This window comes from Sander lucioperca, chromosome 2 (genome assembly GCF_008315115.2).
Source record: "Sander lucioperca isolate FBNREF2018 chromosome 2, SLUC_FBN_1.2, whole genome shotgun sequence".
NCBI lineage: Eukaryota > Metazoa > Chordata > Actinopteri > Perciformes > Percidae > Sander > Sander lucioperca.
In genome coordinates this window covers 46058004-46076116 of record NC_050174.1, presented here as the reverse complement: position 1 = coordinate 46076116, position 18113 = coordinate 46058004, and the positions used below count along the sequence as shown (strand labels likewise).

General features: G+C 41.2%; 1 protein-coding gene across 1 annotated transcript in view; it reads right to left on the bottom strand.

Annotated features, from left to right (window-relative positions):
• Nucleotides 1-17829, bottom strand: part of ncaph (non-SMC condensin I complex, subunit H) — a 24912-nt gene extending 7083 nt beyond the window's left edge. Inside the window, exons 1-14 of the mRNA XM_031302221.2 lie at nt 17664-17829; nt 16386-16605; nt 16089-16179; nt 15286-15378; nt 14331-14448; nt 14007-14158; nt 11253-11442; nt 11055-11137; nt 8670-8863; nt 7994-8139; nt 6043-6149; nt 3075-3191; nt 2320-2427; nt 795-938 (exon numbers count right to left, since the gene is read on the bottom strand). Coding sequence (XP_031158081.1) covers nt 795-938; nt 2320-2427; nt 3075-3191; nt 6043-6149; nt 7994-8139; nt 8670-8863; nt 11055-11137; nt 11253-11442; nt 14007-14158; nt 14331-14448; nt 15286-15378; nt 16089-16179; nt 16386-16600 — 1758 coding nt within the window. The 5' untranslated portion in view covers nt 16601-16605; nt 17664-17829. The remainder of the gene's footprint in view (nt 1-794; nt 939-2319; nt 2428-3074; nt 3192-6042; nt 6150-7993; nt 8140-8669; nt 8864-11054; nt 11138-11252; nt 11443-14006; nt 14159-14330; nt 14449-15285; nt 15379-16088; nt 16180-16385; nt 16606-17663) is intronic.
• Between the last annotated feature and the right edge of the window lie 284 nt (nt 17830-18113).

Here is an 18113-nt window from a genome sequence, read left to right as displayed (position 1 = left end):
CTAAAGGGAAACAACAACAAACTTCTAGAAGGCAAGCGACACGCTGAAAATGGCAAGTTTTGAAGAAAATTTGGATCGTGCAACAAGGCAGGCCTGCTTGGTTCTTTCAGTGACTGATTGTGAAGATTTACAAAGAATATGTTCACGGCATTTCCTCTCTAACTGGGACATTTTGGGACCGATTGGCGGGGATTGTTATGGACGAAGTACACGCCGCTATACACTGGTAAGAGCAAATGACGTGTAACCATGTATCCAGCTAATTTAAATAGCTCAAGTTACTGTATTGCGTGAACAGTTCACTTTATTTCATATTTTATGTGGCTATTTTACATTTCTTTTTGCAGGGTGCAAATGTTCCACAGAAACAAGTTCCTTCCCGAGACTATTTTGCAGAGCCACTGTCGCGGTGTCCGGAGCTCAGCGCCGCCCAAGACAATTGTGACTGGTTAAAGAAATGCAACCAACCCAGAGGGTTTTCGGTTCGTTTGTCAGCAGGATTACAGAAAAACTACTCGCCTGATTTTCCTGACACTTGGTGGAAGAGTGTAGCATGGGCCAAGGAAGGACCCATTACATTTCGGAGCTGATCCGAATCACGGGGTGTGATGTGTTGCCGGAATAATTGAGTTCCCGACTAGGAAAATTCACGCTGCATCAACATTGTGACATAGGGCATGCCTTGGCGGAGGTCTGTGCTGTCCGAGTGCCCTTCTAGTTTCAGAAGCTTTTGAGCAGAGAGGTGCCAAGACCCAGCTACAGTATGACCTGCACCAAAATCTTGCGTTACCCACCCTGTGTGGTTCAGGTACCAGATCCTCCTCCCCGTAGGTTGAGATGCCCTCTAGATCTTGTGAGGGCGGAGGTATGCTGTCACCTGAAGGCTGTGTATCGTCTGAACCGGCAAACCCTTCCACATCATCATCACTGTCGCCCGCCTGAGGAGGAAGATGGACAAGGGAAATGCAAAGACAAAAAGGATAAAACATTCGAGATGTGGTTCCTAATCAATTTTAAATGACAATACTCTATTATGGTTCCTCCTAGGCCTGAAACAATTATTACATAATTGTCTAATTGTCAATATCCTTTGTTTAACCGCAACTAATTTGCTAACATTAGCTAAGGTCTTAAGGCGTGTGATGGGTAAGTTGTTGATTTTGTTTAGATATGCCAATTTGTAAATATACGCAAGTGATTATTGGTCGGACTATATATTTTAGTTATTATTTTAATTGTTAGTTGTTGGCACTTGACCCTATACACGTTTATTGCAAAAAAAATTGAAGGGGGGGGGGGCAGTTAGAAAAAAATGTTTTATGATAATAAAGAGGCGTTGTTTACTTCATAGGTGTATTTGTGTTACATTATCTGGGTCATATGACAGTGAGTATATAACCAAAAGATGTATCTTGGAATTCATTAAATGTGTTTGAAAAAGTAATACATTTCTTTTTTTTTATTTGACTGAAAGAGACAATTATATTGTTAATCGCAACAGCTCTAGTTCCTCCAGAGATTAGAAGTCCTCACATTTAGGGGATTTTTACAGTACAGTATTTGGTAGTAGTAGCCAAAAGAATCACCTGAGAGTGGGAAGGGGCAACAAATCACAGGTTTGATCACTGTAAACTGTCACTGCCCTTAAAGACTATGCCTGCTCACCCACTCTTAGTTTTAAAAGGAGAAATCCGGCGCAAAATGAACCTAGGGGTTAATAACACATGTGTACCGAGTCAACCGTTCTCTGGGATATGTTTTCATGCTAATTGAATGTGACCAGTTTTAGCGCAAACCGCTAATTAGCTTATAACGCTAGTCGTCGGGGCACGGGTAAAGTAAAAACAAATCGCTATTTCTATACCACTAACAAGGCTCAAAATAGCAGCACTCTTCCACAGTAGCATAATGAGGGTCCCTACATGTAAACTGAAGCATTGAGAACTCTGTAAGTGTACAGACTGTTCTTTTTAATAAACTGTGACCTTCATTATGCTACCGTGGAAGTGTGGTGCTATTTTGAGCCTTGTTAGTGGTATAGAAATAGTGATTATCAGCTGGACTAGGGTTCTTTTTTGAAGAAGGGACAGAGCCACAGATCTGCCTCTCACTTTGTTCTTTCCAAACAGCCAGTGTGACACAGGGCCATGCTGTATAAATCTGACCACACTAACTGAAATACCTTGCAATGTCTATACCGTTTTTAAAAACCTATCTCCCACCCCTACTCCTTAGATAAAGAAAGTCTGTTAAAATACAGCAAAATCAAACAGACAAAAACAAATTTAATCGAAAGCCATAATAAAAAAAAGTTCAGACCTGAAGACCTGGACAGAAGTTGGCCGTGTCGTTGGCGTTGTTGTAGTCGTAGTCTCCAATGCCTTCTCCGAGCTCTCCAGACAGCCTCTTCTGGCCTTCTCGACTCAACTAGAGTAAACAAAACCAAATACATCCTTCTTAACCGAACAAATCATCTTTATGTAGATACGGATACTCAGGGCACATTATATGATTTCTTTGTTTAACCGCAATGAATTGCCAAACATTGGCTAAGGTCCTATGGGTATGACTGATGGTAATTATCAGTCTTATGTTCATTTAAGAAAAAAAATACAATGTTTTATGATAATAAAGAGGCCCGGTTTACTTGTGTTATTACATTCTCTGGGTCACATAACAGTGATATAACCAAAAGATGTATCCTGGGATTCATTCAAAAGTTTAATTTGTCTGAAAAATAAATATATAGATAGATACATTTTTCAGTTGGACTGAAAGAGACAATTACATTGTTAATCACAATTATTTCTGAGGAAATTAATTGTACAACAAAATTTGGAATTGTTACAGCTCTATATATGATGACTATAGCATGGCTCAATTTTTTGAAAAGTCAAATTTAGTTTGAAAACCTAACCACCACAAGAACTATGTGATTGCTGTACATTTCTGATGTTTGTGTGGACTAAATTGATAAAAAAAAAAATCTGCCTCGTATCAGTGCTGAAGAGGACGGCTGTGTTTCTCCACCTTTAACCTCGTCCAGTCAGCTGACAGGAGTGGTGAAGACTCACCGAGCTGGAGGTGAGGCTGAGCTGGGAGAGCGTCTCTGGGGAAAACTGGAAGTCTGCTGGCAGAGTGGTTTTCTTATTGCTTGCAGTGAGGGCAGACTTGCTGTTGGTAGTGGCCGCCTGCGAAGGGGAAAGCAGACAATGTCAGATTTAGTTCAGATACACTTAAGAGTGTTTTAGGTGTCTTGAACATGTTCAACTCAAAAGCTCTTAAAAGGTGCTGTAGGTAGGATTGTGAAGATCCAGGACTTAGCCAAAAAATTTGAACATCAACAACTTCTCAGTCCCTCCCCCCTTTCCGCTAAAGCCCAAAACTGTCTCCTAAGCCCCTCCCCCCACAAGGGAGAATGAATGCGTGTGCATGAGCAGTGATTGACACGCAGTTAGACACCCCGGCCCTGATTGGTGCATCTGAGCTGTGGATTTTTGCAAATCGCACTACAGGCTGTAGGTGGTGCCAGAGGAACCAGATTTATTTTTTTTCAATTACCTGCTTCATGTAGTTCTACTGGAACATAGGGTCAGTTTCAGCAAATATGACAGAACGTTAGTTTTATAAGTCTTACCTACTGCACCTTTAATTTGACTGTATTTAGAGATTTTGTTCAGTCTCAAATCCATACAGACAGTGATATCACTTACTGACTAGCTGAGTATTTTATTTGCAGATAATAGGGATGTAACGATGCATCGTCAATCGGTTAAAAATCAATATAAATGTAAAGATTACAACAGGTGGAGATAAAACATTAATCGTGACGCAATTTTTAAAAACGGCCTAGGGCGCAATCTACTTTTGATTTCACTTGACTTCAGATGTCACTGTGTGTTTTTTTAAGAGTTCTTTAAATTTATTTAGTTATTTTGATGTGGGGTTTGTTTTAGAAATCTAATTATTATTTTTTGTTATTTAAGATAAAATACAATTTTAGGTGGACTTTTGATAAGAGAACACATTGTTTTGGACAGTTTATATAAATAAAGGAATATTTTCAGTCATTTGTCTGCAGCTCATTGTTAAAAAAAAATGTTCATGAACCTAAAAATCATGAATAGAATTAAATCGTGAGTTGAGTGCATCATTACATCCCTAGCAGATTGTGTCCTATTTCAAGGAATTTAATTTACTAGAGCTAAAACCGTAGTTGTATCATTATGTATTGTGCCAATGCATCATGAAGAGTCTGTGCTCAGATCAGCAAATGTAGCGGTCCTGACTAGAGCGCGGATCGGGCCGCATTTTTCTGTCCAAGCCCAGCCCGCGTCCGACAGAGCAGTAAACGAACCCGACCCGAGACCGACAGGCATTAAGATATTTATGTCCGAGGCCGACCCGAGCCCGACACAGTTAAAATCTCATTTTTTTTCCTCATACTAATGACACATGTACGTTTGTTTGTGTGGAAAGCCCGCTTTTATTAAGCAACTGTAGGAAGGCATTCGGAAATGTCAACAGATGAGCGCATCAGCGCACACGGGGCAACAAGCGCACGTCAGGAAGACGGATGTTAGGGTAATATTTTAAATTCATTTTAAACATAAAAACGAACCTTTGCATCAAGTGAAACAGGCCCATTGGCTACCTACATAATAAGCGGTTTTAAATTTAAAATGTTCAATGCCTTATCGCGCTGATGTGACTGAGCCCGACCCGAACCCGAACATCATTTCTAAATATCTGTCCAAACCCGGCCCGGCCCATCGGGTATCCATCCTCTAGTCCTGACATGTTGATGACATTTGACTTGAAACTACCAGGGTAGCTTAAATTCAAAAATGTTGTCAGGTCCAGTTCACAAGCAGATTACCCACACTCTTAAAGGTTAACTACCGTTTTTATCAACCTGGACCCTATTTTCTTATGTTTTTGTGTCTAAGACCTAATATTTGTAGTTGCCTTACAAAAATAAAAAGTGATACAGTGTAGAGGAATGGAGTGGATGAATGGCTGTAGGTGTAGTGAAACTACACCAACGTTTTCTTATACTATCCTGTTTAATATTTTGTGCCCATATATTTCTTAGTTAGTCTAACCAATAGGAGGCGGAATGAGCTAATAAATAGGCCTAAGTACTTCTGTGTTAAAGTGTCACTCTTGCCAATATGCAACCTAGGGTGTTTTTGTGAATGTACCCGAGTCAAACTTTCGTTTAAAAGCATAATTAGGACGGAATCGCCACTTTTAAGATTTACCATATTTTCATTTTTCGGTCAAATGGCCTTTTGAATAGGAGTGCTAGGGGCACTACTAGAGATGAGCCGATACCGATGGAGTTAATGCACCGATTCGATACTACGTAATAAAGCCCTAAAGAAAATCTACGTTAAAGTAGTTTATTTATGTTCTTTTTCCGTTATAACTGACTGTCAAACTGGATAATAAAATAAAGTTTTATGGCGTTCATTGTTTGTGTTTGTTCATGTTTCACAAAGAGTTTAACCTGAGCCAGGCCGACAACAAAGATAGAAATCATATCACATCCATACAGGGATAGTAGTATACAGTTGTTAAAATATAATAAAATATATGACACACTGGTATCGAATCGGTACTCGGTATCGGCCGATACGCAAGTTCAGGTATCAGAATAAGTATCGGGAAGCAAAAAATGGTATCGGGCCATCTCTAGGCACTACTATGATCGAATCAAAATCGCTATTTTTAAAATGCTAAGAAGGCTCGGCACAACATGAAACTTTGCTCGAAGTATTGCCAGGGGCTCTACACATGAACTCCAGCATTGACAACATTGTTTGTGTACACAGAGTTTACTAAAAAGAAAAGTTTTGAACAACTCACGTTAGCAGTTGTTGTTTACGCTATCCGCCATTTTCTCAGTCAAAAAGAGTAAGCAAATTTCTCCATGTCCCACTTTTCCCTTATAACTATCAGGTAATATTTTTACCAGACAACACTTTTCAACTGTGAATGTGTTGTGTTTGGAATGGCAAGAGCAGCGAGGGTTCTTACTCTCGTGGTGCGGAAGTAGGTGTCAAAGTTGACATCATCATTGAGGTCAATTTCAAAGGTCTTCTTGGGCTTTCTTTTACGCGTCTCCTTGTCAGGCAAATGGTCCACTATAAGAGATTAAGTACATGAGGCAGGGGGAAAGACAACCATTAGAAAATCACCTTGGCCTTTAGAGAAAATGTGAAAGCTTAATGTATCCCTCAAAAGTTAAAAACACAAAAACAAGCCCAATGTGTACAGCATCCAAATACATTTCTGCTACATTTTGTGGCATTACATGTAATGGACTGGCTATAGACTAAAGTTTTACATAAAGACAGCCAAAAGAGAAATAATGCAGTAGGTTGAGACTACATTAGTCCCGCTTTGCCAGACCTTCCTCCACAGCGCTGTGGAGGAGGGTCTGGCTAGTCCACACAGCATTCCGGGATGGGAGAAAAACGTGCTCTGGTTTATTGGCATTTCGTTAAACCAATCACAATTATCATGGGCGGTGCTAAGCACCGGACGGAGCCACAGTGCCGCTGCAAAATAGCTTCGGGAAGGAACTTGTTTTGGTGGAACATGTGTACGTTCAAAGGTTGTTTTAGTCGTGCAACAAAAAACTCAGATTGGACAGATAGTCTAGCTAGCTGTCTGGATTTACCCTGCAGAGATCAGAGGAGCAGTTAACCATAGTCCTCAGAAATCCACCGGAGTTTAGAATTACAACACAAAGAAAGAGGAAGGTAACGGACATCCGGCCGAAAAGAGGGACAGAATTTCCGGCGGCACCGGAGCAATCCCGGAAGTGGAACGTCGTGGATATAGACTAATGGGCCGTCCACACCAAGAACAATAACTATAACGAGGACTATAAATATATAGTTTTAAAAATCGTTCCAACTCCAGTGGATGGCGGAGTCCACACCCTAACTATGGACCTTTTTCACAGCAGACATTTTGACTTGTCATAGTAGGAAAAGCACAGCTGAAATTGATAACCTTAACGATGGCTCAATTCCATCAAGTGTCCCAGTAAGCTATTTCAGTGAGTCAGCATGCACAATACCAGGGCCTCTCCTAAGTGGAATGCAGCCATCATTAATGGTTTGGAATACACCTGTGCTTTTCCTACTATGACATGTCAACATGTCTGCCGTGAAAAAGGTCTATAACGACAGTGGCAAACAATATCGTTAGGATCACTTTCAGAGTGGTTTGATGAACGACAGAAACACTGACACCCAATCAAAATCCATCTGAATTTACAACATGGCAAGGCGGAGAGATTTGTTTTCACACAGGTGCAGTAGTGGCGTGACGTGACTTTTCCCATTATTACAAGGCTACGATTCTTCAGCTCTGTGTATTTTAAACATCAGTACTTTGAAACTATTTCTCATGTCACAGAAACCACTGATAATTCAGATTCATTGTGTTTTGGATGTCATTATCATACTGTCTGCGTTTTTGTTCCGGTGCTCTGCACATGTATATATGACACCCGTCCACCTGCTCTGACCTCCGGCTCTATGCAGTGCTGTGCGCCCACTGTTGCCTGGAAAAGGCACTTCTTTTTGGTTCCTAAAATGTACCTGAATCCACGAACAAAGGCTATGGCAGACATTTCTGTAATCTTACGTCGCAGTGTCTGCTGTATATTATGTAGCCTATTATTATCAGTTGGAGTGTGCAGTGCGTGCTTGTCGGACGCCACTGTTTACAGAATGTTATCGTTCAGCAGTGTGGATGCTCACATCATTATAGTTAGGGTTATAGTTATCGTTTTTGGTGTCGACGGGCCTTAAGGCTACATTAACTCTCATCACAAAAAATGAAGAGAAAATAAACATTTAGCAAGTGCATGGAAAAATAATAACATGTCTTGCTCCAGGCCACTTACTTCTCTACTCTGACGCCTCAATCGACTCTAATTACGTGTATGTGTTAAACCACCATTTTCACTCACACTTGTGCTTTGGCTTGAACTGCCAGTAGCCGGGTCCCGCCCACGTGGCCATGGTCCTGGGGCTGAAGTATGAGTACTCCCTGGGCTGGGAGGACAGCTGCAGGCACATAGTGGCGATGTCTCCCTCTCCGATGGGAATCACATCCCTGTACCGCCATCACGACAGCGTGAGAAACCATTCAAACCAGCAAGCATAAATCAGCCGTCTGTTAAAAGAGGCTGTAAGGGTTTTGATTTTGACCCATTCAGTATGCCCTAATGAATTAAACACCTCCTCTCCTGGTGATAACAGGCAATGCAATGACTTTACCCCCATGATTACATAATGCATTTCAAACTTGCAAGCTTAAATAAACATTAAAAACGGCAAGCTTAAGTAGACATTAAGAAGGAGAGGCTAATTCCTGTATAGAACTTAATAGTTGACATTCTCTCATCCTAACACAACATACAAACTGCATTAAAAGAGTACTAGGAGAGAACAGATAAAGAGTGCAGAAACCAGACAAAGAAAAGATAGCCATCTCTACAAATGTGAGCCTGAGACTATAAAAATGATTAAACACCGACGACACGAAAATCAATCAGTAATCTGTGGTAAAAGGGTGAGTTCCTCTACCTCTCAGCAGAAAAGACACACACCACTTTTCAACTGCTCTACAAGCGATGATCGTACCTTCCTTTGCCAGAGCCAGAGGCCTCACAGCCATCCTTGTACTCCTTGGCTCTCTCCTCACAGTCACCCATTCCCTCCTCATAGTCGGCGTCATAGTCGGGGCAGTCATCTTCTTCAGGCTCAGGTTCGGGCTCGGCGTTCACATCAAACACGTGTTCGCCCTGCTTCATCTTGTCCAAGAGCTGATTCATTGTCTAAAAGGAGATGCACAGTCACAGTCAGCTGGGATCTGACAGCCTCTGTAAATAAAGCCGTTCTCACATATGAACTCCGGACAACGTCCGAGGAATCAGGCCCCGACATATTCCGGAGAATACAAATACACGTTAAATAGACATAGGGAAAAAACATACAAAAAGTAGAAAAATCTGAATAAGAGTAGTAATAATAATAATAATATGTACACTATAAACACCTTTATTATAAACAGACATATATATATATATACACACACACAGATGTATAAGGAGTAAGGAGTGGATGAATAGAAATGACATATTGCACAGTAGAAGGGGACACGGAGTAATAAATAAATATGCATAGTGCAAATATTGTCAAGTGATGGCTCATGTTGCAGGATCAGGTATCAGTGCTACATTATAATAATGTAATTTAATGCAATTCAATTTTATTTATAGTGTCATGTAACAGAAGTTCTCTCAGGACACTTTACAGACAGAGTAGGTCTAGACCCCAGATGTAGCACAGGAAAGGAGATTGTCCGTGTCAGACACAAAGAAATACTCTTTGCTTAGACGAGGGGGGGTCAGCTCTGGGCAGAGCGTGCAGAATGCAGGACATGAGCCGGTTCGTGATTTGGTCATAAAGAACTGAGTATCCTGCCGCTCCTTGAATTTGTCTGACATTTTCGGCATCTGCCCTCACTGACAGACGTTCCCAAATCTCACCGTCTCTCCGGTTAAGACATTTTTGTTGCCGTCTTTGTGTAAATCACCCTTCTTCTTCACCCTCAGAGGTTTGTTTTCTTCTGGATTTGCACAAGCCGACAGAAACATCATTACACCCACTCCCTTGCTGTGAAAACTCACACTTTGGGCTCAACTGGAGATTATACGGACTTTGTAACTTGCAGGGTACAGAACGATTGATGTCCGAGTCAACTGTTTAGGATATTTGCATTCTCACATACAGCTCCGCCGGGTAATGTCTAGATACTTTCAGGATTTAAGGCCACGTCCACATGTACCAAAACAATCTTTTTTTTTTACCCGTCTTCCCTGGATTCGTTTCAAGAATAGTTTCGTCCAAACGGATCCATTTGTAAATGACTCAACGCGCTACTTATATTTCAGGACTATAGGCGGCGCTGTTTCTGCTACAGAAATTCGCCAAAAAACGGAGAAGAAGAGCATAGTCACTTCCACTTCCCATCATAACATGGCTAGACTATAATGTTCTCTTAATACATCCATGGACTATAATAACTTTCACCACTGCTCAATTTATAAAGGCCGCCGCAATGTCTTTGTTTACAATGTATAATGTGCTGTTGGATTGCTTTTTATTTTGCAATTCTGTCTGCCATCGGACATGATTGCAGCGCGCTAGCAGCGAGCTAATGTTAGCGCGCTAACGTTAGCTCTGCTAGCTAACATTGGCAGTCAAACAAACATTAATGATCCAATGTCTTTTTGATAATCTACACGTTTTTCTTGCGGTAGCCTTTCTACAATAAGCCGTGGTAAATGTTATTATAATCCGTTCAAGGAGTTGATAAGCAGACAGATTAGCTAGCTAGTTGATAAGTTGTCTACTTCCACTTTATAAACAGATAACCATAGCAGCTAACGTTACGTCACTGCTGGAGTGGTCAGCTACTTTAGCGATGTTTAACGTTAGCTACATAACGTTAGCAATCTATCTTGTGTACAATCCAGGCCAGGCAGAGGGAAGTGTCAGGGAGCAGAGACAAAGTATTTAGATGAAGGGAGCTGGTTTGACCATGGAGATGGGATATGCTCGCTTAGCTTCACCGCAGTCGTGTGTGGCCGTGCACTAGTGCAGGACTGCGGGTAAGAGGTCGAGGGGTGTGGCGATGACATCATCGATACAGACGTATTCGTCATCCAAACGACGCCAAAAGGGAGCCGTTTTCGATTTTTTTCACCCTGAGACCAGGTTTCAAAAAAGTGCGTTTTCAGGCAGTGCGTTTACAGAATTCGTTTGGACGGGCGGCCCAAACGATGCTAAACATGTGCGTTTCACATCAAAAGCCGTCTCCGTGTGGATGGCCCCTAAGTGCATGTGTGAAAGGGGCTCAAGACTCGTACAGTTGATTTAGGAACACTTAATCTGAGAAATATGAAATAGTTCCATCGGAATCATTTATAATGTTGGGTTTGGTGGTTAAACGGTTTCTCTCACCTGCTCAGGGTTCCAGCTAGTGAAGGAAAAGTCCTGCAGCGAGGGGCAGATGGAGCTTTTCTCCTTGGAACGTTGTAGTCCGGCTGGCAGAAACACAGCACAGAAAGATGGGGAGGGGGGACAGTTCAAAAGATGAGACACACAGCTGGGTGGTACTAAGGTTCTCACAAATGACTGGGCAAGGTAAATGGTTTTTACCCATGAACGGGGATGCAGAGACTCCCTGTGGGGGTGGAGGAGAGTATGAGGGTCTGGACTGCAGGAGGGTCATGTAGGAGGGAAACAGCAGCTCACAGCGACTGTTCTCACTGAAGAGAACGGAGAGGAAGACGCCGGCCGTGCTGCTCTCATCGAAGGACGTGGCCATCCGCTGAAACATGGGGTCCACCTGGCGGGGGACGAGAGTCGATCAAGTTTATATGATAACAGTACTAAAGGTCAAAAGTACAAATACAATGCACTGACACAGACTTCAGAATAAAATGTCCTTCATGTATGTTAGTGCCTTTTGGTTATCTGAGCACGAGGATCAGTCGGGTATGGGAAGGTGAGGCAGTCATAGTGGAGACCAAAATAATCTTAATACTTGATGATAGCTTAGTGACCCATATCTAATAATTCATCTTAATCAAAACATGAACTTATCGGTCATCAGTCAGCGGATATAAGGCAATTACGGAGTTTGAATCAATGATAGAATGATATACTGGAACTGCGGGAATGTTGCCTTGGCTCACACTTAAGTGACCTTTGTACATGAATGCATTCAAAACGTATATAACAAAAACATAAGATGATTTGAAATAAGTACCAACGCACTGATCTGATACACCGGATCAGTATTGGGCTGATACTAACCTTCTTCCCTGGAGGTAAATAGATATTACATGTAAAAAGAAAAAAAGAACACTGTCTGAGCATGGAATCAGCCAATAAAATGAGTAAAAGTATCAGAAGATAAAGTGGGATTGGTGCATCCTTTTCATTTTAGCAGGGGAAATAATGTCAGCATATAGCCCCTTTCTACCGAAAGGTCTCCGAATTATGGATCAAGGGGAACTAAACTTGAAACCACGCTTTCGCGCATTCTGTTTGCGTGTCCACCACATCTGAAGAACTGTGAAGATTAGGCCAATCAGGTCGAGGAGGGATCCAAAAATGATGTTGTAGTCTGACTTGCTAATTTAACAAGCGATGAAACAACCCCACAATGTCATCCTGTTGTTGTTTGTATTACCTGTTGACTTCCGATGTTTGAGTTAGATGTGATGAATGAATGAAAAGAGACACATATAGAGGTGAAAAAAAAGGAGACCGAAAACTTTTTTTTTTTTTTTTTAAACTACTCGGGAAGCAGACAAGATGACTTTTAAGTGTATTGAACCTCAAGAAATGTCTAACGCTTTGATTCATACAAGTACTGGGGCACGTTCAATCTCAAAGCGGTTTCCTCGGAACGGGGTGAAACGGCTTTGAGCTCCGTTTATCGGCTGTGTCACAGGTGATATCCAATCAGCAGAGACGTGCGTGTGAGCTCGGGGTAATAAAAAGGCAGAGCGCTTGCGCACACAACAGGGTGTTCAACGCACCCCGTTTCAGTTTCAAAAAAATATGTGTCGCTACGTTTTGTCGGGGCTGAACATGGCCTTGTTGCTACAACTGGTTTGATGTTCAGCGCTGGAAACTCCGCCTCCCTAACCTTTGGAAAGTTCTACCCCCTAAGACTTTGTTTAATATATCCCTGTCCTCAATTATCGTACAGGAAATAAATTTCACCCCTAGGCCCTCCTGTCAAAACATAGGTTTAGTTCCCAAGTTCCGAAAAAGGTTCATGTGGTTGGAGCTTTATGCACATGAACCCATGAGGAATGGCTTTTATGAAAGTGCAATAGATTTAATAACACAGAAGACAGAAAATATCAATATTAGGGATAAACCCATTATTGGACCGTTTTTTTGGGCAGTTTGCACATTATCCAGTGTTTCCCACACATAGACTAATGTGTGGCAGTGCGCCTCACTATCAACACCGAACGCTATTTAAAACACGTTCAGCTGGATTTCCTGTCCCTGCTCTCCTCCGTCTCTCTGTGACTTGCGTCTCGCTCACATACACACACACACACACACACACACACACAGCTCCTCCCACCGTGCACACAGCGTCTGTCTCCATAAGGAGAGAGAAGACGGCTGGCGAAATTCCCGACTCGACTCTTAGCAAACAAGCGATTGCGCCTGCTTTAGAAAGTTAACTAGTCGCAAGTTTGCGGTAAAAAGCAGTCAAAACACTATATGTAGCAGCTGTCAATCAAATAAACGTATTATAAAATAATGTTATGTCTTTTTTTTACTCTTACACTGAATGTTTGCTGCGTCATGAGTATTGAAAAGTATTTTTCGCGACTGAAAAAGGCACGTGTTGAGGATGAGGACCAGCCTGAACCAGCGGTATGAGTCTGAAACAGAGCTGAACAGTCCGACCAGTGGAATTAGTTATGTTATTACTTTGGCTTCAACCAGTAAAAGACAGGGTCAGGGAGAGAAAGAGATAGATTCGTTAGGCATTGAAGTAGGAGAGGAGGACAGCATCCAACAGCGTGATAAGTACGAAAATAAGAATTTAGATTAGAAAGTCACAAATTGCTTTCTAATCTTATCTGCATCAGCGCTTTGTTCGCCTGATAACCGACAAAGTTAATTAATTAAAAAGTGCGCTACTCGTGGCCGGGTTGGCTCAGTTGGTAGAGCAGGCACACATATGTAGAGGTTTACTCATTGACGCGGCGGCCGCGGGTTTGACTCCGACCTGCGGCCCTTTGCTGCATGTCATCATCCCCAATCAATATTACCTAATAACCCTGCTAATTGCATTCTGTCCACAGCACAACTATCTTTTTAGAATTGTCAGCTGAACTAATTCTGTTCTGTAAAGATAACACTGTACAGTACCTCGCACTTCCTCTCAGACTCGGCACTATTGATGTTGCTCAGGTTCTGCTCCACTGTCCTCTTAGGAGGTCTCTTTTTCTTCGGCTGCTTGGCAGTCGCATCGCCTGCTGCGCCCCCTTCATTTTCTCCGTCTTCCTCCACCAGACCATGGCCTGTAGATGCAAAAAAAAAAAAAAAAAAGCAGAACACTTCAAATAACATAACAATGTGGGTAGACCAAGATTTACGTTCTGTAGGTCAAAGCCTTAAAGAAAACGGCACCCCATTTCCACTGTGTTCAAATGAAAATCCAACAACACACATGAAACGTAAAAAGGCCCTAACCTTCTCCAGGTTTGGTCTCGGCCCCCAGGCCACCCAGCACCCTGTAGGCATCAGCATGAACAGCATCCACCCTCACAGCATAGATCTTTGTACTGGCGTCCAAAGTGCCAGCTGCCACCTTTAGGAGGACAGACACACACAGATCAATGTTATTTAAATAGCCCAATATCACAAATTAGCTTCACAGTAGGGCTGCTCCCTCTTAGTCGACTAATCGGTCGTTTTGGTCTTAGTCAACTAAGATTTCTTTAGCCGATTAGTCATGTTTTATGCTTTTTCCATGCTGAATGACTTATTTCCAAGAAACGTACGAGCACATCTCTGGTAAACACAAGAATTAAAGTGGTGCTTTTGCATGACTCTTTGCGGAGAAACTCAGATTTACAGATCTGTCGATTAAATCAACTAATCGATTAGTCGATACAATTGAATGAGTGTTAGTCGACTAAGAATTTCTTCAATCGAGCACAGCCCTACTTCACAGGGCAATGCAAACACAATACACACTCATACACATGCTTGTAAAACATATCTAATAATAATGTGATAATTACAACAGTCCCGTCAGACTTTTGTTAACAGTGGTTCTGCAGCTTTCATTAGGTTAAGTCAGCATGCTGCAGACTTTATCAGAACAAATGGATCGGTTATTTACCAGAACACCGTGTCAGACGGTTTAATTTAAGAATTGAATGCGCTACATTACTGGATTTAAGACCTTTGAAGGAGGATGAATGAAATCAGCTATCACCTAACTGATTTAAAGAAAAGAAAAATACAAGATACACCTTTGACACCTTTTTGTAGGGATGACTACAGAGGTTTTCATGGTTAAACTGGGAAATAATAACAAATAAAGTATGATACATTTGTCAAGAGTTCAAAGACTTCCGGTGAACCAAGGGGGAGTTATCAAAGGCGCATCATCAAGTAGATGAAAAAAGAAAAATCAAACCTTGAAGTTTGTGAGCTCAGAATCTTTCTGTTTGAGAATATCAGCCATGTAATCAATCAGATGCAGACCAAAGGCATTTTTGGTGGTGATTTTCTGCCAAAAAAGGAAAAAAGAAATGCATTAGTCTTTGATTGTTCCTTTCAAGTCTTAGAGAAGAGTCCCGCACACTGACCATTACGCAAGCAATAATTTATTTAGAAAAATACAACGTTTCGGTCTCAGACCTTCATCGGGTAAATTCACACATTCACCTCAACCATAGCCTTAAATAGTTTGGTTGACTAACCAGGACCAATCAGGTCCGGCTCTTGAATGACGTCATTCATTCACAAAGTGGCACTCCCATCACGGACTGTGAACGGGAAAAGGCAGAAAAAATGCCACTCAGTACATTTAAAAACAATGGCTAATCAGACCAGTTTTGTTATAGGCTCATGATCAATGCATTGTCATTAGCCCAAATGTGTGAGACCGAAAAGTTGTATTTTTCTAAATAAATTATTGCTTGCGTAATGGTCAGTGTGCGGGACTCTTCTCTAAGCTTTTGATCTGCTACTTTTGATCACATCCTACGCACCTGCCCGACAAAAGAGGTGTGCAAAACAGCTTTCTTACGTTCCTTTCAAGTCTTAACACTCTATTTCAAAAGTAATACGTCTTAAACACAGAGAAAATGCAACGGACAAGGAGAAAAAAAAACAACAACATTTCCACTGTAATTATTGAAACACTTCAAAAAGCACACTGTGTGAGACACTGATTGTTTTCTCTGCAATCCAGACACACACTGCACATATACTCACATTCTCAGTGGAAAGTTTTATGCAAGTAGAGTAATGCTCTGAGATCTGTGCATTTGACAGTTTGGGCACGGCAGCAGGAGTCCCCGCAGCACTAAATACAAAAATGAGATTATCTTTAGGCACTTAAGATACATATAAGCAATGCAGACACAAAGTGGCTGTTAAGTTTAATGCTAGTTGAAATGTTTTTGGAAATCAAATTCGCTCAAAAACATTTACATGACACACTATCACTAAAGTCATGCTAAAAACACAGTCAAACGCATGGTTTGCCAAACCTCGAGCTTTACAGCTTACCTATGAGAAGCAGAGTCAGTAATGGAGGAGTCATTGGCAGATTGAAGATCAATAACCCTGGACCTCCGGCGCTGACGTCGTTCCCTATCATCATCATTGAAGGCTGCCAGCAGAGGAGTGCTGCAGCTTACAGGGGACGACACACCCTTGTTCTTCAAGGAGGACGCCGTCCAGCCTGGACGTATCCGGGAGACTGGTGTGGAGGCTGCACTCATCTTAGCTAGAGACAGAGAAAACACACAATCAGGGTTCAAAATGAACTTTTTTTGGCTGGTGAGTGAAGCAAGTCTACCAGCCGCTTGCATATTTTACCAACATTTGGCTGGTAAATGGTGCTAATTTTCAACCCTGCACACTATCAGAGGCTACATGTTGAACCATGTCCAAGTTTCACCTTCAATGAAAATAGCTAGGATGTTTCAACGTGTAAAGATAAAAGGACTTTTCAAGAGCAATATAAAGTATTATGTATGGGTGTGTAACATGGCTTGCAATGTAAGAGCATTCCAGTCTTAGGAAATTGGAAACAGTTGAATTTTAAAGCCAAGTTTGACACCCTCCACTTCACAGTGAGCTGACATACAGTAATAGGCCATATGTAAACATAAGGATTCGAGTGAAAAGAGAATCTTATACAAAGATTCATGACTGTAAGATGAAAACAAAATAAATGTGCATTCATACCACAGAATCAAGTTAGCATTAACGTTACATGGAATGTAACCAATTGTTTAAGCCAACAACTCACGTTACATGTTACCATGTTTGCTGGAAAGGTGCACACTTAGCTAGCTAGTTAATACGCCTAGGCAAAGATAAGAAAGGTTTCACTTAACTGGCGACCTTCTTTAAGGCACAAAATATCACACAGTTAACGGTAACATATTCATGCAGATCCCGTCCTTTCTTAATTAAATTAACTTTAGCTAGAACGACACCCACACATAAACAAAAGGACTCCAGCGGGTTCATAACGTCAACTTAAACCTACCTAAAAAGTGTTTAAGTTATCGCTAATAGACCTTTTTTTTTAAAGCTAAAAGGTTATATTAACACAGCATATTTGCTACGGCACCTTGCCTGTCTAATTACATGTTTAACCCGAACAAAACAACCACAAAAACAAACGCTGCCCTAGCTCAATTAGCTAGCTAGCTGATGACGCTAACATTACATGCTAATATGAACGTGTTCTCACTAGCATTGATAGCTAACATTAACTGGCTCCGTGACACGCAAGAACTTCAACACAAAACGTACTTGGTTCACTCGACTTACCTCGAAATGTCTAAAATCCGATGCGACTTTATTGCGTCTCGTTATAGTTTGTAATACGAGATACAGACAACAGAGCAAGCTGTAGTTTTTCTTCCTGTACAGCGTTTGAATTTTTGCGCCGAACGGTTTACGTAACAACACTATACGTTATGACGTCAAACCACGCCCACTCTGAGGTTTTTGGAATGACTCACGAGCATAGAAGGGAAAAATAACAATATTCAGTCTCAAAATCTTACTAAACTGATACAATTTAAAATCGCCGTTGTGTGTTGTTATTTTTTTTTATTTGTATCATTTGCATGCATATCTTCTTTGATGTATATTTTATGACTAAAAACGTTTATTTTCATCAATGAATTGCTTTATTATTATTATTATTATTATTATTATTATTATTATTAGTCGTGGTAGTAGTAGTAGTAGGCTATTAGTAGTATTGTTATAATA